The sequence below is a fragment of the Mirounga angustirostris genome, unplaced genomic scaffold (genome assembly GCF_029215605.1).
Source record: "Mirounga angustirostris isolate CCGP_5_RB_7025 unplaced genomic scaffold, mMirAng1.0.hap1 SCAF_4, whole genome shotgun sequence".
Classification (NCBI taxonomy): Eukaryota; Metazoa; Chordata; class Mammalia; order Carnivora; family Phocidae; genus Mirounga; species Mirounga angustirostris.
The window spans coordinates 65,774,757-65,796,170 of record NW_026991712.1 but is presented as its reverse complement, the minus strand read 5'-3'; the positions used below and the strand labels follow the sequence as shown (position 1 = coordinate 65,796,170).

At 40.0% G+C, this 21,414-nt stretch overlaps 1 protein-coding gene across 6 annotated transcripts in view; it reads right to left on the bottom strand.

Moving 5' to 3' along the window:
- Positions 1–1,936: 1,936 nt before the first annotated feature.
- The window catches only part of PDE7A (phosphodiesterase 7A), a 114,239-nt gene continuing 94,761 nt past the window's right edge, over positions 1,937–21,414 (bottom strand). For 3 of the 6 annotated variants that reach the window (XM_045896476.3, XM_045896477.2, XM_045896478.3), the window contains exons 7-13: positions 19,563–19,663; positions 14,348–14,479; positions 14,069–14,160; positions 11,574–11,718; positions 10,792–10,888; positions 10,030–10,110; positions 5,090–6,904 (exon numbers count right to left, since the gene is read on the bottom strand). In XM_045896476.3, the coding sequence (XP_045752432.1) occupies positions 6,696–6,904; positions 10,030–10,110; positions 10,792–10,888; positions 11,574–11,718; positions 14,069–14,160; positions 14,348–14,479; positions 19,563–19,663 (857 nt within the window). In that variant the 3' untranslated portion in view covers positions 5,090–6,695. Of the gene's footprint in view, positions 3,988–5,089; positions 6,905–8,834; positions 9,138–9,369; positions 10,111–10,791; positions 10,889–11,573; positions 11,719–14,068; positions 14,161–14,347; positions 14,480–19,562; positions 19,664–21,414 lie in introns of those variants that run through there. The other 3 variants (XR_010410678.1, XR_010410677.1, XM_064588272.1) reach the window with 3 other exon arrangements.

Sequence of the window (21,414 nt, the reverse complement as noted above, 5' to 3'; positions counted from 1 at the left end):
ATAAATTCAAGAAGATTGAAATATTCAGCATCTCTTTTCTGACCACAACAGTATGAAACTAGAAAGAAATCAGTTACAAGAAGTGGTAAAAACACAAAACACATGAAGACTAAACATGTTATTAAACAATAAGTCAATGAAGAAATCAAAGAGAAAAAAACACTTTGAGACAAAACTGAAACAACTTTACAAAAGCCATAGAATGCAGCAAAAAGCAGTTCACAAGGGGGAAGTTCATGGCAAAAGCAGCTTACCTCAAGAAAAAAATCCCAAATAAACAACCTAACTTTATATCCAAAGTTAGCAGAAGGAAGGAAATAATAAAGACTACAGGGGCCAGCATTGCCCTGATACTGAAAGACAAACCATACAAAGAGAAAATTACAGGTCAATATCCCCAATGCACATAGATGCAAAAATCGTCAACAAAGTATTAGCAAACAGAATTTAGCATGTTAAAAGGGTCATACACCACAATCAAATGGGATTTATTCCAGGGATGCAAGGATGGTTTGATACCTGCAAATCAAGGTGACATACCACATTAATAAAACGATAAAAATTATATGATTATCTCAACAGATGCAGAAAAAAAAGTGACAAAATTTGATACCCATTTATGATAAAAACAAAGTGGGCGTAGAAGGAACATATCTGAACATAATAAAGGCCACGTATGACAAACCCACAGATAACCTCATCCTCAATGTTGAAAGGTTGAAAGCTTTCCCCCTAAGATTAAGACAGGGATGCCCACTCTCACCACTTTTATTCAACATAGTATTGGGAAGTGTAGCTAAAGCAATTAGGAAGGAAAAAGAAAAGGCATCCAAATAGGAAAAGTAGTAAAACTCACTATTTGCAGTTGACATACTATACATAAAAAACCCTAAAGGCTCCACAAAACACTATCATAACTATAAATGAATTCAGTTAAGAAGTTGTAGACAGGGGCGCCTGGGTGGCTCAGTTGGTTAAGCATCCAACTCTTGATTTCAGCTCAGATCACGATCTCAGGTTTGTGGGACTGAGCCCCGCATCAGGCTCCACACTCAGCGGGGAGCCTGCTTGAGATTCTCTCCCTCTCCTTCTGTCCCTCCCCGCTAAATAAGTCTTAAAAAAAAAAAACTGTATACAAAATTAACATATAGAAATCAGTTGTAGTTCTATACACTAATAAGGAGCTATTAGGAAAAAAGTTGAGAAAATAATCCCATCTATAATTGCATCAAAAAGAAGAAAATACCGGGGAATAAATTTAAGGAAGTGACAACTATGCTGTGAAAACTATAAGACACTGATGAAAGAAACTGAAGATGACAAATACCATGCTCGTGGAAGAACTGATATTGTTAAAACGCTCACACTACCCAAAGCAATCTATAGATTCAATGCAATCCCTAACAAAATACCAACTGCATTTTTTTGTTGTTTTTTTTTTTACAGAACTAGAATAAATCATCCTAAGATTTGTATGGAATCACAAAAGACCCTCCAATAGCCAAAGCAATCTTGAGAAACAAGAAAGCTGGAGGCACTGTGCTGATTTCAAAACTTACTATAAAACTCTAGTAATTAAAACAGTATGATACTGGCATAAAAACAGACATATAGATTAATGGAACAGAATAAAGAGCCCAGGAATGAATCCAGGCATATATGCTCAATTAATCTATGACAAAGGAGCCAAGGATGTACAATATCTCAATAAATGGTATTGGGAAAACTGGATCACTATCTTATACTGTATACAAAAATAAATTCAAATGGATTAAAGACTTGAATATGAGACCTAAAACCATAACCTCCTAGAAGAAACGATAGGCAGTAAGGTCTTTGACACTGGTCTTAGAAATAGGTTTTTGGACCACTCTCCTCAGGCAAGGGCAATAAAAGCTAAAATAACAAGCAGGATCATATCAAACTACAAGTTTTGCACAGCAAAGGAAACCCATCAACAAAATGAAAAGGCAACCCACTTAGTGGGAGATGATACTTGCACATCATACATCTGATAAGGGGTTAATATCCAAAATGTATGAAGAACTTACACAACTTGTATCAAAAAAAAACAACCCAATTAAAAAAATGGGCAGAGGACTTGGATATTTTTCCAAAGACGACATACAGATGGCCAAGAGGTACATGAAATGATGCTCACTGTCATCAAATTGAAACCACAGTATCACTTCATACCTGTCAGATTGACTATCATCAACAAGTGTTGGTGAAGATGTGGAGAATGTATATTAGAATCAAATTTGAAGGCTAGATGATTTTACCAGTCATGGATGTTAAAAAAATTCAAGAATTACTAGAAATGGTGTCATTTTCATCATTCACCAAACTAAATCATTCTCCTAAACCACACCCCAGTATTTTGCACAGAAACTGCCATATTATAGAATGCTTTTCACACATCGTTTTGTTACCCAAACATTTTGAGAACAGAGACCAGGGTTTTGTAATTTTTAATACCTTTATTACATCCATTGCAGTGCTCTCTGCATACAACAGGAACCCAGATGTTGCTGACCACATGACTCAGCACAGACAGACCAGTTTCGATATAACCTCTCAATGTTAGACTGATGGCTAAAGAGGAAACACATTAATACCAAATTAGTTTGTTCAACGAAACATTTATTGATGGCCCAATTTACACTAGCCCTGTGCTAAGCACGAGAGGCTAGAAGGTGGATGACACCTGCTCTGTGCTCCCTGTCCGTTCACCTCCAAGTAGTGGTCACTCCACCTACAGACCATGGGCCCTTGGGGGCCTTCCAAAAGACACAGGTTGTCTGTGGATCCTTAGTAAGCAAGGAATGGCTCAGACGAACTCTTGCACGTTTATTTAAAAAACATTAGTGAATGCGTATTAGCTGTCTTTCATTGTATATTTTGTCAAGCAGGAGATACTGACTGGGAGAGGATTTTATATTTATACATTAAAAAAAGTTCACATGAAAACACTGTAAACCTCTGGTGTGAAAGTTTGAGAGCTTTAAGAAAACTGAAAGCTTTAAGAGCCAGGAAAGCATGTGGAAAAAGAAACCATTATAGGAATCTTCAAAGAACAACTAGCACCTCTAACCTGTACCTCAGGCACAAATATATTTCCCAGGTTTAAAAGGACATAAAATATTTGCTGCTTTTATACAGAGAGGATCATTATAAACCATCACATTTACAGAATACAAATAATGACCAAGTACCAGAGGTTTTGTTTTGTTTTTTTCATTAAGCTAAGGCTTGTGCCAAAATTTTCTCTCCAAGGACCTTTAGCCCCAGGGCAGAGGAGATGCCCCCCGCACTACTGAAGTGTTGGGCCTAGAGCCCCAAAAGGCTGCTACATGCTCAACAATTCTTTGAAGTCTCCCATTTTAAAAATTCATGTGAATTTTAATTCTGTCCCATAACATTTACTTATATTAAGTGTAATCTTCTAAATTATTGAACAACAGTTTCCTCAAATTTCTTCTAGAAAATCAATGTTCAAGGAATATAGGTTATATTTAAGAACAGGACTGTAGACTGTGACCTCCACGTGTAAGTAACAAAACATAATTTCTTAGTGGGTTTATTATGTGTAGGCAGGAAATGGGAGCAACACTGAGGTGTCTCTCTCAAGAATGGAAATAAGAAGATAACCCTTTGACTATCAAACAGTAAGAAACACATAATGGATCAGAGCAGAAGCAATCACACGCAGGCAGATGGAGCCGAGGCAGGCTCAACTGAGACAAAGCTGAAGGTATTGACAGATCTACTGGATGTGCCAACCAGAGGCTGATGTGGAGAAGCAACTACTGGCAGAGAATCTCTAGCATCATCCAAGGGAAGAGCGTACCCTGGTCCACAAACATGAGTATCAGCAGGTATATCCCCATAGGGAGATGGATGCATGAGGCAACTTGCTTCCCTTGCTCAGAATCCATGCTCACCAAGTAACCGCTGATCATAATTTGACTTCCCAAGAAGATTTGCCTAAAGGGAGAGAATGATTGATAGTTATATTTCCATTGTAAATTAAAAAAAAAAAAAAAAACTAACATTTTAAAAAAATACCAGTTACTGTGAGCTTGGTTAATGTGAGTTTCCTATGAGATAGTTCCACTTTCCATGTGCTGACATACTAGATCTGTAAAGATCTCTTCAGACTCTAGATGCATCAGATTTGCCAGGATGGTGCCACCTAAGTGGCCACTGACCTTCCCCAGGTACAGTCCACTCGACTACCATCAGACTTCTGTACCCGAGCTGTCCAGTATGGTAGCCACTAGCCACACGTGGGTATCGAGCACTTGAACTGTGGCTAGTCTGAACCAAGATGTGCTGTAAGTGTAAAATACACACCAGATTTCAAAGACTGTACCCCCGCAAAAGAATGTAAAACATCTCAACAATTGTTTTTTCTAAGATAATGACTACATATTGAATTGATACAATATTTTGGATATATTGGAATAAATGTTAATAAAATAATTCCATCTGTTTTTCCTTTTTAAAATGTGGCTAGTAGAAAATTGATAATTCACTTACATGGCTCACATGATATTCCTAATGGACATCACTCTTCTATGCAGATAATGACAGTATGTTTGATTTTAAAGTTTGTACTATATCCTTTCTAATGAATTGGAGTTGGGAAGACACAGGAGAGGCCCAGTGGTGCCCGTCTTGCACTGATATCAATCAAGCTGAAAGAAAGCGGCCGTGTCTTACTACTCTACTTTAAAAAGGCCAGGAGCACTAGTATTCTCGTCCTGGCAAGAGGCGCTGATGTCTTATGCAATTCCCAGCTGTGGGCACAATCAGGCTGTGGAGTCAAAAGGCCCGAGCTCACAGCTGACTTCTACTATTAGTATTAGTCAGAACTCGGAGCCAACTACCCAACCGGGGCCGCTTGCTCCGGCATGCGCTGCAGGTAGCGGAGCATAACCCCAAAGGACTGTGCCTGCACCCAGCTCTGCCGAAATAAATACCCGCGGAGTGAGTGCTAGAACCAGGAAGCTAAGTCTCTGACTTCTGACAGTTTAGCGTTATGATTTCCAAAAGACTGAGTTGTAAGGTAAATATCAAAGATAAATATGTGAAAAGATAGGTTTTTATTCATCAAAAGTTAACAGCAACAGGCACATATTAAAATGAGTATGGCAAAGCCTTTGACAAACGGCTTTACACTCAAGCTTTCTCCGAAGGAAATGGCTGTTGCAACAATGTAAACATAATCGATAAACAGTCTTTTACAGTAACAAGGGAAATACAATTGAACTAAAAGAAAGCACCGGTTTCTCTTAAAACTAGATTACAGTTGTGCTTACTATACATAAAACAATTTAAAACAAATTACAAAAGTGGAATGTTTGAAGTTTAAAATTAGTCCTTAGATTTTGTCCTAGAAAACATCTGTTCACATCAAAAGGCCCATCAAAGGGTAACGTTTCATCAAAGGGAGGGACAAGAAAACAATGCACTTTTTTCAAATCAAAACAAGAAGTTTGGTCACTTAGCTTTGTGCATAGTTTAAGGCAACTGGAGCAGTCTGTTACGGCTCACCTACCTTCCCCCCCCCCCTTGTGGCTGCGCCCTGTGTCACATTCTAAAATAATAAATAAAAGCTTACATTTCAGACCCTTCCCCACATGGATAAATATAACACATGCACAGTCACACATGCACAAACATGCACGCGAACACACGTCCACACATTCACACACAACATACCTCTCACTCACTGCAGCGAAAGGGACTTTAGTACCCTTGCTCTGAAGGACACACTTCCCCATCCCACTTTATTTCAGATTGGCAAATACCCTGAGCTGATTATGGTGTTTTAAACATTCCACCTTTTTCTTGCATGTGCAGGTCAAGTGTACAGTAGTGAAAACAACATGCAATGTCTTCACTGCAGAATCATAACACAGCTAGGACATTGGTGTTCTTCCCCTCCCGCCCCAAATTAAAAACTAAATAGTTAAAAAAAATTGCATTGCCAAACAGCACTGAAGGGAAAGCTTGGTGGTACTCTATGAAAAATGCTCAGTTTCCAGTGCGCAAAATAAAACTATAGCAAATGGGAGGCTTTGGTGGCATCCAAAGAAGAAAAAAAGGCAAACCAGGGGGAAAGAGCTGCAGTTTCAGTTTGATCTTTGAAATTCTTAGTGGTTCCTTCACAATCCTGCTCCAAGGCAATTTAGAACCAGTATTTCAGAGTTGATTTGTAAACATCGAGTCTTGCAGGAGGCAGCAGAGGCTGGGCACTTCACATTTCCATTTTCTCAGAGAGAACTTGGGGGAAGGTACAGACACACAATGTTGCATCAGACTGCTCAAATTCCAAGAGATCTCTGCTGAAAGATACAGTTCAAGTTTCGTGGTTCGAGGAACAAATGCTTTTAAAAGACTCGTGGCACACCGCAAAACTTCCTGTTACTCCTTTCCGGTTCGCTCCTGCTGGGCTTTGCATATTCAAGGGTTCACACGAAAGCCAAATGCATATTGCTGTATGGTCAGGTCTTAGAATTAAAAAAGTGGGGTCACATGATCCGAGAGAGGACGCCTTGGGAATAAATAACGCTGGCCTCGTTCCTTCGGAAACCTTGGCAGGCCAAGAGAACGTCCTCTCACCTCGAGACCCCATTTCACATTTCTAAAATCCGGCAGGAGGCAGTCTGTCCCACTGCTTCTGAGGGCTACGATAACCGATTTTCCTGAGGTAATAACTGTGAGTTCAACTCCTCGAACGCAGCATCCGTGTCCTCACTGGTGGACTGTTCCCTCTGCAGCCCCTTCCAACTGGCTTTGTTCAGCCCCATATGTCCGAGCATTGTCTGCGAGAGCCTGGTATTGGAAAACCTGGCCCATTCCGTGAATAAAGGCTCCGCCAGGTAAGTCATGAAACCTTGAGAAAGTAAGAGAAAAGGGTATTAACATAGATCCTGAAACTTTATCTTCAAAACATCTCGCCAGTGTTTATTCTTGTAAGTCCTAATTCAACACTAAGTTTTCAGCATGTGTGTGTGTGTAAATTTACCTAACCTCCGAAGAACCTATTAAGTAACTCGATGGAACCTGAAGTAAAGGTGAGTTGACAAACACATCAAATCTTTTCTGACGATTCCTCTCAGCTGCACGACCACATCCTATTTGAGCAAACACTCAGTGGCCCTCTCAGCTCTGTGGAAAGCAGGACAGGCCATTCCAGGGGGACAGCTGGAGGCAAAGGGGGTCTCTCCCAGGCCTGTGGCTGATGAGGCGGGAACCGAGGTGGCATGGGTGCGGCCTGCTCCATTTTACCCCCTCAGGGGTGGCAATCTTCACACCTGGTCATGCTTACAACTGGCCACTTCATTTAAGTCAGAATTTGGGGAGCCAAAACTCCTGACAAAATGCAAATTCTATCCCTGCTAAGGAATAGTTTTAAAATTTCCTTCACCTCCAGAACTTTTTCTTTTCAGCAAAAGACCATGTGGACCGCAGACAACATAGGTTACGTTTAGGCAACAAAAAAATCTGGAATTAAAGCAATTAGCACCTACTACTTTTAATTAGACAAGTGTACAAACTGTGGTATCTGAACTAGTAGTTACTACTGGAAATAAGGCCTTCTTCCGTTCCCTCCGCACATACTAACTGAGAACCGACTGCCAGGCACTGCGGTAGGGCGGCCAGGAATAGAGCGGTGAATAGACAGACAAGATGTGCCCTCAAGGAGTTGTGCTCTGGTGACGAGAAAGAGGTGAGAGAGAAAAGGTCATCCCCACAGTCAAAGCAGCAGCTTTTTGGGAGCTGTCCTCACACCACAGTGTCTGGCTGAACCGTCACCCAAAGCCCTGTCTTTTCTAGGTGCCGGAGTGAAGTCATGAGCGCCTGGAGTTTTATACCAATATGCAGAACCTTATTATCAGGGTTGTACATGAGTTTCATCTTATTTGATTCACCCATTATTCCAACTGGTTGAGAGCTTCTGGATCTTGCCTATAACATCCAACAATCCAGAAGTATTACTTCTGGCTCTAGGTTAATCTTCTTTTAGCTCTTAAGTACCTGGTAAAAATGAATGGGCCGGGGTCCTGGACACAGAGCCCCGCAGCGCCCTCTCGGAGGGCAGGGCGCTCGTCAGCTGCCTGGGAGCCCCCTTGCTGTTCTAGCCCACGGGCCTCTCTTACCGCCACACACACTACAGGACACCATGTCAGATGCCTTACTCAGCCAGGACATGACCTTTTCTTGTTTAACAAAACTAGTACTCCTATCAAAGAAGGGAACTGCATTAATGAAACATGACTTCTACTTACTGACCCTATGCTGGCTCTGAGTAATCACAGTACTTGTAGTCCTATGATTTACCCTAGAAATCTAATCTTTCCAAGGCTTTTTTTTACCTGGGATTTGATGTCACAAAGACCAGTATCTGTTTAACTGTATCAACTGGGCAAACTATCTGCACAAGAGACTACTAGCGGTACTTCTGTCCTAGGGTGGTTGTGAGGAGTCAGCAGACGTCAACTTTTACAACATCATTTTCCGTAAAATCTTTGTCCTTCAGGTAACCTTACCTAGAACTGTCCAACACGGACAAGATCTATAGGTGGAAATGAAGAGTTTAAGGGATCCGGCTTCTTTTCCCTTTCAAAAAACGCAATTTTAAAAAACCTCGTTGTTAAGTTCCCTCACTGAGGGGGTCATTTCCTCAGGCAAAAGAACGTGAAAGTAAGCTCCGGAGACGCTGCTACCCACTCTCCTATCTTCGATTCAATCCCCTTTGCCCACGTTTCACCTGGTCTTTGCCTTTCAAGACTTTTCTACTTGAGATTCCAGGCACAACAGACCTGCTTCTTAACTGTCTTCTCATCCTCCCCAAAGAACGCGTCGCCCGCAGTGAAGCTCCTCGGCTCCCTGGCTGCCTGGCTCTCCGGGCGCCGGCAGCCCTGCATTCTCCCGGGCCCGGCTCTTCGGCTTCCCTGCCTCGCCCTCTGTGCTCAAGTCCCTTACTTCCCGCTGTCTTCCACGTGACCATCCTCGGCAGGTACAGTTTGTGAGCATTCCATTTCTGAATTTCTCACCCGACGGCACAGGCCTCTCTTCAAAGTATTATGCCACAGAAGCACGTTATCTTCAGAAAGATAAAGTTCCTAGAAATTCAGAAGTTTGTGTCCACACTTCTTTACGTTCCCTAATGCTCCAAGGCCCTACTCAACACCAGCTACCAAAACCATACTCGTCCCTCAATACCTTGCTGACCTGTCCCTCCGCACACTGTCCTCCTACTTTACACTCAAAACCCCACCGCCCCCTCCTCTGCTCTTGCTGCAGTCACAGCACATCCCCCCCCACCGCCGTGTTTTCCATCAGAGCATAACTAACGGTTCTCAAGTGCCCCCTGCCTCCAGGGCCGGGGCCTGGGAGCCAGGAGAGACATGATCTGGTGCCCCGAGGCCTGGGAACGGAACGGCTCTGCCTGCAGAGAGTGGAACGTGGCTTCTGGAGGGGGTGGCTCTTCCAGAAAAACGAGTCCAGCAGACAGGTGGGAAGGATGGCGAGGCGGAAAGAGTGAAGGGGGCGTCACGGATTTGGGGAACAGGGCCGAGTCCCAAGCTGCTGTGGGTGCGTGAGGGGCGTGTGCGGGAGGCTGCAGAATGAGCCGACAGCAGAGCTACAAGACACAAGGAAGCAGTGGCGAAAACTGGTCTTCACACTATCATCCTGCTTGCTCACTTCAGAACGGCAATGCCAGACTCGGGCAGAAGAAGCTTCCACATGGGCAAACCATGTATTCTTCCGGGGTTAGAACACACACAAAGTTACTGCTACCTACTTTGCAAAAATCATGGTTTTTAGGACCTAAGATCAAATGACAGCAAATTTTAAGAGCCAAAAACAGGAAAAACAGGTAAAATGTCTTCAATTAAAAACTAAAAATGAGCACAATTTTAATATTACTTGTTTCAAATGTGTATCTCTTCTTGACAAAATTAAAGTCAGCGGCATTTTTCTAACCAGCTATATCTAAGTATGCATAGTTACCAATCTGGATGTTGGCAATAGATTCAGTCTGACGATCACAAAGTGGACTCACACCCAAATGATACTTCTTTTCTATATCTCCTAAAATTAAAAAAAAAAAAAAACAGAATTATTAATGTGGAACACACCTACTGCTTAAGTATATAATTAAAGTCTTTGTCTTACCTGTACATTCCTTAGGAAAAACACGACATACTTAATCCTCCTGAGAGGATGAATTCTAAATTAGTTCTTTTTTAAATTTTTAAGTTATTCACAGAGGGAAAAGGTTGCCAAGCTGATATCCTATTTTAAATGGAGAAGATGAAAAATTTCACTAGGTGTTACCCCAAGACTGTAATTCTGTCAGCATTTTAATTTAAAACTTAAGATTTCTAAAAAGAAGGTACATGAAATGAAGATCCTCGGTTCCTGGCTTGAAATCACTAAAAATATCCTGCACGTTCATACGGCCATACATTCCACATGGGACAAAGATGGAACAAGGTCAGGAAATCTTTCTGCAGAGCAAAATTTCCAACCAGATCTACGTCTATTTATAAGTGCATACATACAGTCACATCTGATCATTTCAAAAGCAAACTGCTAATTTCCAAAACAGATGCTCAATTTGTACACTATTTGTTCTATGTACATCTACTATGAATTGTCACTAAAAATACCAAGCATCTCTTGCTGGACTCCTGTAAATGTCTGAGTTAGTTTATCCATGTGATGCTAAAAACGGAACTGAAAAGACTATCACTCGAAACTGTAACTTGCCTTGATGGAAGAATTCCTCTGTTACTTTCTCACTCCACTGCTTACTTAATTCCCAGGTCCGACACGGGTTACAAATATCAGCACATTTCAAAGCCATCTAGCAAGCAAAATATTAAAATTCTTTTAAGAAAAAAGTAAAATTTCAATTGCACAAACTTCAACATGCTTTAATCATGGGAAAAACAACATCTTAATAAAGAAAAAGAAAATACTGCAATAGAAAATTCATTGTCTTTTATATTCACTTCATGACACTGTTAGGGCTATCAATTATTTCTGCAGGAATGCTGAAAGACTGCTCATCTAATGACACGTTATTAATACCCAAGAGCCAAGCAGGAGGACTGGACTAAACATAAAGCTACAAAGAAATCATCTGATTCTCTCTCGTTTTTATTTATTTATTTATTTATTTATTTAATTTTTATTTATTTGACAGAGAGAGAGACAGCGAGAGAGGGAACACAAGCGGGGGAGTGGGAGAGGAAGAAGCAGGCTTCCCGCGGAGCAGGGAGCCCGATGCGGGGCTCGATCCCAGGACCCTGGGATCATGACCTGAGCGGAAGGCAGACGCTTAATGACTGAGCCACCCAGGCGTCCCATCAATGGTGCTTTCCTAAGGAGGAGATAAACCTTCTGGAAAGTGTTTCACTAACGGAAGGAGATTCCACAGCTTTCCCTCAAGATTTGACCACTCTGAAAGCTACCTCAGAAGATTTCATTTTTATTCTAATGCTTATGTAACTTATCTCGAAAGAGAATCTTTCCCAGCCCCATTTTACCTGTAAAACCAAATGCCTATGCCTGGCATCTTCTAGGCATAAGTCACCTCTGTCCAAATGGGACCTAAACAATGACAGATACTCATTTTGGCGACTGATGTCTGTGGCTAGTATCAAAGCACCTATCTGAGTCTCCATCTGTTGCCTGGAATTAGAGAAATATAAAGAGAAAATACAAGACTTTCAATTAAATAGTTACTTCTTGATTTTTTTTTTCTTAAGCTTAACACTCTAATTGCCATTCAACTTTTAACCTATCACAAAAAAATGAATTTTACAGAATGCATTTAAAAAAACCTACTAAAATAATCAACCAAAACCAAAGGACAGGAAAATACCAATATGCGTACATTCCAAAAAGACTGCTTTTATTTTGCCAACCAAGGAGGAATTATTTGCCTTAAAATCTATATGAGATTGGTATGTTATTTTAGAAAATTCTTTGCTGGGATGTGCTGAGGGTAAACAACTCTGGTTTATTTTTTGGTGTCTGAGATCTGAAAGGCAGAAGGTTGGTTCAAACAGAGGAAGAACAGCCCATTCAACAACTAATTCTTGTAGGTATTTTGACTAAGATGCCTGATTATACATTGATAAAATCCCACCAAACAATCTGATAACGTTTATTTATTTAATTTTTTTTTTAGACTTTTTTTTTTTTTTTAAAGATTTTATTTATTTATTTGAGAGAGAGAGAATGAGAGACAGAGAGCATGAGAGGGAGGAGGGTCAGAGGGAGAAGCAGACTCCCTGGCGAGCAGGGAGCCCGATGCGGGACTCGATCCCGGGACTCCAGGATCATGACCTGAGCCGAAAGCAGTCGCTTAACCAACTGAGCCACCCAGGCGCCCAACGTTTATTTATTTATTTTAAAGATTTTATTTATTTATTTGACAGAGAGAGACACAGCGAGAAAGGGAACACAAGCAGGGGGAGTGGGGGAGGGAGAAGCAGGCTTCCCACGGAGCAGGGAGCCTGATGCGGGGCTAGATCCCAGGACCCTAGGATTGTAACCCAAGCTGAAGGTAGATGCTTAACGACTGAGCCACCCAGGCGCCCTGATAAAGTTTAGATAAAATTGTATTTTCAGGGTCAAATTCAAGAATCAAAATTATCTGAATGAATATCCAACTTTTCTGGAAAGGAAAAGGTAACGTGTTAATACATTATATCATTCTTAAAACTGTTTCAAGTAAGAAAAATAAACTTAAAAAAATATCCCTGCTTTTTTCCCCCTCAATGGGCCATAGCAAACATTATCTACGTATAAAGATCAGTAAAGACCTGTCAACAGCTTAAAAGGCTCACAATACTGGATATTAAATAAAACAAACCCTAAATAAAGGAAACATGAAAGAATGCTATTATGCAGTGTTCCTTATTTTCAGTTTTTATCAACAGGGTTAATCATCAAATGTAAAACAAGACAAAAAGGGAATAAAGCAAACATTTTAATCTGCCTTAATCAAGAAAAAAATAATTTATATATATAAAAACTATGGTTTAATAAAGCAATTTTTATATTTGTACTATGGCAAGAAACAATTTTACTTACCAGAAGTATTGTCATAACTCCAAATGGTATCCGAGAATAAAGATTTAAAAGAATAGAAAATAAAGTCCAGCTTTTTTCTCATGGTCATTACACAAAATACTTAAGTTTTAAAAATAAAGTTGTTTTAAATTATGAAAGGGAAAATGGAAAGAACTATGATAGTGACTTAAATTACAGTACCCAAACATTTTTATGCCTCACCTTGTTTCCTAGAGTTAGATGGTTTACACCCATTTACATGGTTTTCTTAAGTGCATCTTCTCTCAGTGAGACATTAGTAAAAGCTTTTGTTTGTAGATCAATAAGAGATTTTGTTAACCACCATCATATTGGGCTCATTTGCACTGATGCTTTTTATTAGGCTTTCAAATGGCCTGCTTAACATTAAATGGTCTTTACTTAAAAATTAGTATTTCCTGTTCTTTCCATCACTATTTTATCCTATAGCTAGCTCCAGAAGTGACTCCAGGACTATGCTACTGAACTACAAAGCATCCTTTTTACTTGTTATCAGTTTTGAAAACTTCCTGAAACTTACTTGAATGAGTGTATTTATTATACAGAATGATTAATTTCTTTATACCTAGAATTTCTTTACATCTAGAATTATTCAGATGAGCATAAAATGGAAATATGTAATACTATTTACATAAATAAGTAGTAAACTATGAGCCACTGTGTATTTGGAGTAAATTTTATAATACTCAAATCTATGGGGTGAGCCATAAAAATTCACTAAAAAAATACTACTGTCTATATTGTAGAATAGGTTTAAATTACTAGAATTTTGATATAAAGGTGTAAAATAATTTAGCCATTAAATTTAACAAAAACTGAAAACTGTGGAACACCTGAATAATTTTTAAAACTTTATAAAATTGTTTTGCCAACTTAATCTCCATAGTGCGTAACAAATTAAATGTGTCTTAATCCAGCCTACCTGCTTTCTGATGGCATATGTGAGAATAAACCAGATTCTCTCAATAATCCCACTGCAGATCTCCAGTGGTGATTTTCCAGTACTGAGGTATTCTACAAAAAAGGGCATATCTGAGTTATTTAATGGTAAGCCTCTTCCTGAACATAAAGAATTATTTGTAGGTAATATTAATCTGGTTAAAATTCTAACATTCATTGAGAATTTGTTTACGACTTTGACTCCATTAAAACATTTTCCAGAATACAAGAATATTAAATTGCATGCTAAAATTGTACTAACCTTGTACAGAGTTGCCAAGTAATGGTTAGTTTTAATAAGGAAAGGTTGATTAACACCTGGATGATCCAGATCGTGAGTGGCAGCCGCAATTAAGCTCAGCAAGACATCCCAAGGGGTTACAGAACTGGCAAGCTGAAGTGTGACAAAAGAATTAATTATAGGCATGTCTGAAATAAACTCAGTACCATTACAGTAGTTTTGAATTAGCTCCAAATAGTAGTGTTGAGTCTCCTCCTCCTCCATGTTTTTCAGACTCATGAAGACCACCGGACGCCTGCCAGGTGATGTCCTCGTCCTGACACTGGGGACAGGCATGATAATGATGGGTATCCCTTCCTGTGTGGAGTTCATGGACCTTGTCCTTATACTGTTTCATCTTAAACAAGCTTACTTAAGATGACAGCTAAAACATAAACCACCTTTTTGACAAATGAGTTTAAAACAAACACAGGTTTATCTATTGTTATTACTGTAGCCACCACCGACAGAAGACCTATGACTGAGGGTACTTACCTGTCAACAAATTGGTTACTGGATGTCAATTAGGAATCCAAAATGTAAGGTTATTTCTGAGGTTCTAATGTTTAAGGAAGCTACTGAGTAATCATGGAGAAGTCTATATCCAGTGTGTAATAAAATCCTCTCCCAATGGATGGATACATTCAGAACAGTGTTCACAATGTATTCACCTCAGAAAAGGCAATCTTGTAAACTAGCAATTATGATGTTACTTTCAATATTCATTGCTAATCTTAGCTGATACAATAAAATAATCACAAGAAGTAAGTTTATTACCTGGCTGAAACTATCAGTGATAAAATAACTAACTGAAATTGTCAATGGTAAGAAATGATCACCTGCGTATATCACCTGCTTTTCATCAAGCACCTCTCATTTTCTGGCCAACTTCTACTCATCTTTTAGGGCCTGACTCCTCTGACCAGATCTACCTTGTTCTCTGCCTCCAGCCCCTGAGCAAACAAATGACTGATCTGTGTTCCTACAACACCTCAATGTCCTTGCCATAGTAACACTCTGCAGAGCATACTTTTATTTCGGTTAACATTAGGGCAATGCTCTCTATACTTGTGTGATCCTGTGTCCTACCTAACAGTAAAATATTTTGACGATATACCCCCAATACAGTTATACTTACTGATTATGATACTGGATTAATATATATTGCACATGATAAAACAGAGGTAAAAGTTGAAAATTTTAGATAAAAATTCTAACATTTTTTTTCCTATACCAGAATGGACTTTTTTCCACCCCCTATGTCAAACTCATCTCAGACTGGGAAAAAAAAAAAAAAAAAAAAATCACCATCTGAGGGCTTGAATCCCCTGGAAAACTGTAGGTTGTTTGAAGGCAGAAAATCTGCATTATTTTGTATTACCTATAATTGCTATATGGAGAGGCTCAATGAATGGAGAGGATGGTAAAGAAAATGATTTCTTCTTTAGGATATGCAAAAGCATTAAAAAAAAAAGATGTTTAAAGCCCTGCTTACTAATCAAGATACAAAGGAGGCATACTCTGTGGGCAGCCTGCATCTAAAACAACCTCCCCTCCCCGACAGAGATGTGTGGGCATGGCTGTGAACATCTTATGAACGTGTAATTTATTAAGCAATATGCAGAGGTATCATATTCTTATGGTAACTAAAGCAGAGGGGAAGTGGCAGAAAAATAGACATGTACTATCCTGGGAGAATATAGTAATAATCCAGAATGAGACTTAATAAAAAAATTAATGTATCATTACACAGGACATCAAACAATCTCAGGTAGATTTAAGAGTTGACCATTAAAAAGAGAAACATGAGAAGGAGCAACTGAATTTTTTAAAAGTCCTGTGAAGGGAAAGTAAATTCTAAGTTGAAAACAAATCCAATTGGGCGCCTGGGTGGCTCAGTCGTTAAGCGTCTGCCTTCGGCTCAGGTCATGATCCCAGGGTCCTGGGATAGAGCCCCGCATCGGGCTCCCTGCTCCGCGGGAAGCCTGCTTCTCCCTCTCCCACTCCCCCTGCTTGTGTTCCCTCTCTCGCTGTGTCTCTCCCTGTCAAATAAATAAAATCTTTAAAAAAAAAAACAAATCTACATTAAAAAAAAAATTCTTGAATAAAAATGTAACATTTCTGCTTGTAAAAAATTTTTCATCAGAAAGAAAACTTTATGAGCTTTATAACAAAGACAAAGAAGTCAATGACATTAATACAATTTTTTAAAAAAGTGAATTAAAACCAAAGGCAAATGTTATTTCCATTCCTGTGACTGTATCTGGTAATGCCGGACTGTACCAAGTCATGTGAAGAAGAAACTGCAAATCATCTGACGTCTATGAGCCAGGCTTCACCTGTATCTGCAAAGCTATCGTCAGGGCCCTTTTTCAAACAGAAAACTAGTAATGGTGAGTTTTCCTGTGTTCGATAAAAAAACCTCACTGTTTTTATTGTTGCTATTAAGTGCTAATAGGCTCAACTGGAACAAAATTGTTACCTACGTAAGTTCAGCTAGGAAAACATAAAAAGTAAACACTAAAGTTAGAGGTGATCCAAGTACAGAGAGAAGCAACTTTTCCATAACTTTCTGACAATTTGGGGGGCTTTCAATATTTTTTTCACCTATAGTCCAGGAATTAGCTCTTACACAGAAATCATACATAACAACTGAAGGCAGATTTCTCACTAAATACTATATCTAAGCCTTTCTATTTACGATGCCCTCTGTGTCTGCATCTTTCTACGGCTGACTCCCCCTCAAATTTTCCCTTTAGGTTTCGGTGTTTTCTGACCACTCTACCTAAAGCCATAAATGCTTGCCATCCACTGGTCAATCTAAAGCACATTCCTCTATTTCACTTTCTCCATAGCAGTAATTACAACAATACATGTCAACATTCTAAAGATATTTATTTTTCAGAGAGGGAGGGAGAGAGAGAGAGCGAGCATGAGCAAGGAGAGCGGCAGGCAGAGGGAGAAGCAGGCTCCCTGCTGAGCAGAGAGCCTGATGCAGACCAGGACCTGGACCAGGACCCTCGATCCCAGGACCCTGGGGTCATGACCTGAGCTGAAAGCAGATGCTTAACTGACTGAGCCACCCAGGCGCCCCATATGTCAACATTTATTTAATGACTGCTTCCCCCACTGGGACCTTTCCTGTCCTGTTTACCACTGGATTCCTAGCACCAGGAAAATGTACTTAATTAATGAACGAAAGCACTTGAAAGCATGATGCCACACAAAAGCCTGGGAAGTAAAAAAGATACAATCTTAAGGCTTTTTTTAAAATGCACTTTTAAAACTTTGAGGGATTCTGTTTTAAAATGTAAACTACAATAAAGGAGAAGGGAATTCTTGCATCTGAGGGCCCAGTGATTTTATCTGTCTCCTTCAATGGAGCTTTGATTAAATTCACTGAGTATGTTAATGATGAAAAGTTTTTAAAGGAAGAATTATCAGAGTTACAAGGGCAAAAAAATGTTTAAAAATTAGTATTGCCAGAGACGCACGGGTAAGACTGTTCTTCATTTTTATCCACAACCTCCCCATCCTGCATGTTCTTGCCCCTCCCGCAGCGCCCACGGCCTGGCATGAACCCTACCTTCTGCGCCCCTGGATTCTGGTTGGGTGTGGCCAGTGGAAGACAGGAGTGGAGAAGCCTTCACTGACATGTTCACTAGGTTAATTAACTTCCTGTGTCTCACAGAACAGGACACTTAACCTTCATCATTCCATTTACCATTCCATTTACTGTATGGTGATTACTTACTAATTTCTCCCAAAGAACTCTCACACAGAGGCTTCAAGCTTGGCCCAGAGTTTTTCTAAAGTTCAATTAAAAGATTGGGGCACTTGGGAGTATACATTTGTCAAAACTGTACCCATGATCTCTGACAAATAAATAAATAAAATCTTAAAAAAAATTAAAAAAAAGGGACGCCTGGGTGGTTCAGTTGGTTAAGCATCTGCCTTCGGCTCGGGTCATAACCCCAGGGTCCTGGGATCAAGTCCTGAATCCGGCTCCTTGCTCTGCAGGGAGCCTGTTTCTCCCTCTGCCTGCCACTTCCCCTGCTTGTGCTCTCGCTCTCTCTGACAAATAAATAAATCTTAAAATTAAAAAAAAAAACTGTACCCATGATATGTATACATTTTATTATTGCATATAAGTGACACCACAATAAAGTTGATTTTTTAAAAAAGTGATGTGGGGCACCTGGGTAGCTCAATCGGTTAAGTGCCCAACTCTTGATTTCAGCTCAGGTCATGACCTCAGGGTTGTGGGATAGACGCCTGTGTCAGGCTCCACGCTAAGCGGGGAATCTACTTGGGATATTCTCTCCCTCTCCCTCCGCCCCTCCCCTCCATGCATGCGCATTCACACTAAAATAAATAAATCTTTAAAAAAAAGTCATGACATATATACTTTAAAAATTGGGGTATTTTCACATATTCCACAATCTCTTGAAAAATCAGAAGACAAGCAACCACATGGCTATATTCTCAAAGTTGGCATCAACTAGCACAAACTGGTTTAGTCAGAACTCCTCATTTTTACCAGCCTTACCCCCAAGACTTGCTCCCTTTTCTACGTTCTTTCTCTCACAGAATTCCACCTTCTACTCTGCTGCCCCATGCAGTCTTCATTGACTCTTCTCCCTATTTCCCTCCCCCACATGCATGCAGACACCATAACCTGGGCATTCTAACTCCCAAGAGACCTTACAGACCACCCACCTCTCTCCTTCCCCAAGGCTACTTGTCCTAGCTTGGGCCACCAGGCTCTTTCGTAGTGCATCGAAATCAAACAGCTCCTGACAGGCGTCCATTTTCCTGGTCTTGTCAGATTTATTTTTATACCACAGGATAGTTTTCTAAAGTCTCCTGTTTCTCTTCTGTAGCTCCCCATTCATTCACTGAACTGGACTAATGCTATCCAGCCCTCATGGAGCTCACAAGAAGCTTGGTATAAATGCCAGTGTCTTAACATAGCCCTGGGGGGGAGGGGGTGCCTAGGATCTGGACCTTGCCTGGACTTCTCCAGCCTCACTTTCAACAATCACCCAGTTCTCCAGCTGCTGCACTTACAAATATAACCATGATGGGAAACTTGATCCAGCCAGATCTTATTCTTGTGAAGGAAGACTCTCATTTTGAGTCAAATCACTAATTTAAGGAAAAGGAATTTTCTTAGGATTTTCACCCAGCACCTTACCTTAGGTTCTTTTAAGTAACAGTGCATGGCCTGAGTAACATCTGCAGCATGGACTGCATTGTGGTAAGGGTTTTGACTGTGGTAATCTTCTTGAATCATAACTGCAAAGAAAAAAGATCCCAGATTTCATTGTAGGTGAGAAGCATGTGCAAGTACAAAAATTATGGTGATTATGAGTTTTCCACTTAAAATTTTCATGTGGCTATCAGCTAACTGTTCAGATTCAGAGATGATAATCACCTCATAAGTCACATGTTTACCAAAAATCAATACCATTTGACTGCAGACTTGTTTGAAATTTTCAAAAGGTATTCATGTCAAAACAATAAATATTTTTCTCTTTCAAAATGTGAATCTATCATTGTGCCAAACTCCCCTCTTTTAAATGTAATTTTAAAAGTTTCTCAGTTTAACTAACAAACACTACAATTCATTGAATACATACTTATTGGACCAAGTACTATTTTAGATTCTAGACATTTATCAGTGAACAAAAATCTATATGAAGGTAAAATAGGACAGTCATTTGGGGGTATATGAACATGATCCATGAGGTAAGTTTTGGATCTGGCATTAGTTTTTCAGTAGTAAGGCTGGACCTTCTGCTAATCCTACGCTCTGCTCAGTGTCTGTTATGCTCTCATGAAAAAGTAGACTAGGATTAGGGTAGAGCTATCCCCACTGCCATCAGGCCCGCCGTGGCCCTAGTAGGTAACACTCTAATCTACTGGTCACTAAGTAATGTGAACCAATTCCACAGTGCTAAACTACGACTTACCGGTGAGAAGGAAGGAGCACTGCAAATCTGTATTTACTTTAATCCAACCTTTCAAACAACTTTTTCATTACTCTTGTTAGTATCTATTCTTGTATGTGTTTTATAATTTATATAATATATAACTATAGTATTACAGACATAAATTATAAATAAATATACATGAAAAGTTTCTCAAGGGCCTAGGTAATAAATTTATCTTCGTTTGGTATTTAAAAGGAAAGAAACTATCTTCTTCTTTAAAAAAGTAAGAAATAATCCTCATGCTTCTTTTCTTTTAATGTATTTATTTGGTGAAAAACTTCAACTTTTTTCCTAGCAGAGCAGTCCTAAGCAAATATCACCATGCATGTTTAAACATATTAAAAATAATCTTTAAAGTGTACTGTAAAGAGATTTCTGGGATCAGAAAAAGAGAACACCTAAGCACACTGTAACTGATTTTTTCAAGTTTGAGCTTTCAAACTTTTTAAAAAGGACAGAAACGGTGTCATCTTTATAACAAAGCTGTAGTCAACGAAGAGACTGACTGCAGAAGTGTCCCATTTCTTCACCTTGCTCTCCAGCCATGGTTTGAACCTTCAAAGCTTCCTGGCCGAGAGGTGTGCTCATCCCCACCTGATGTGCTTTGGCCAACAGGATGTTGTGGCGTGAAGGAGAGCAGTGCCGACACCGGGTTCCGGGGGTCTGGGGTCACCAGCTCTCTCCTGGAGACTGGCCACCACTCCTTGAACAAGCTCAGCTTGTTGTACAGTAAGTATTTCCTCCTTTTTTGTTTTTTAATGTGAATTTATTAAGGTGCCAAACTCCTCTGCCTCCTTTTAATTTAATGGGAGACCATGGAGAGCTGAGCCACACGAAGCTGAGTGTCCCAGCTGAGGTCCCAGGCAAGGCCCATGGAGCAGCCCACCTGCTGTCAACTGCAGGCACATAAATGAGCTCAGCCGGACCACAAGCAGCATTCAACAGCCCCAGAGACTCAGCAGCTAAATAAATGCGTGTCATTTCAAGCCACTAAATTTGGAGTAGTTTGTTTTAGAGCGATAGCTAACTGACACAACTGATGAAAATTTAAAC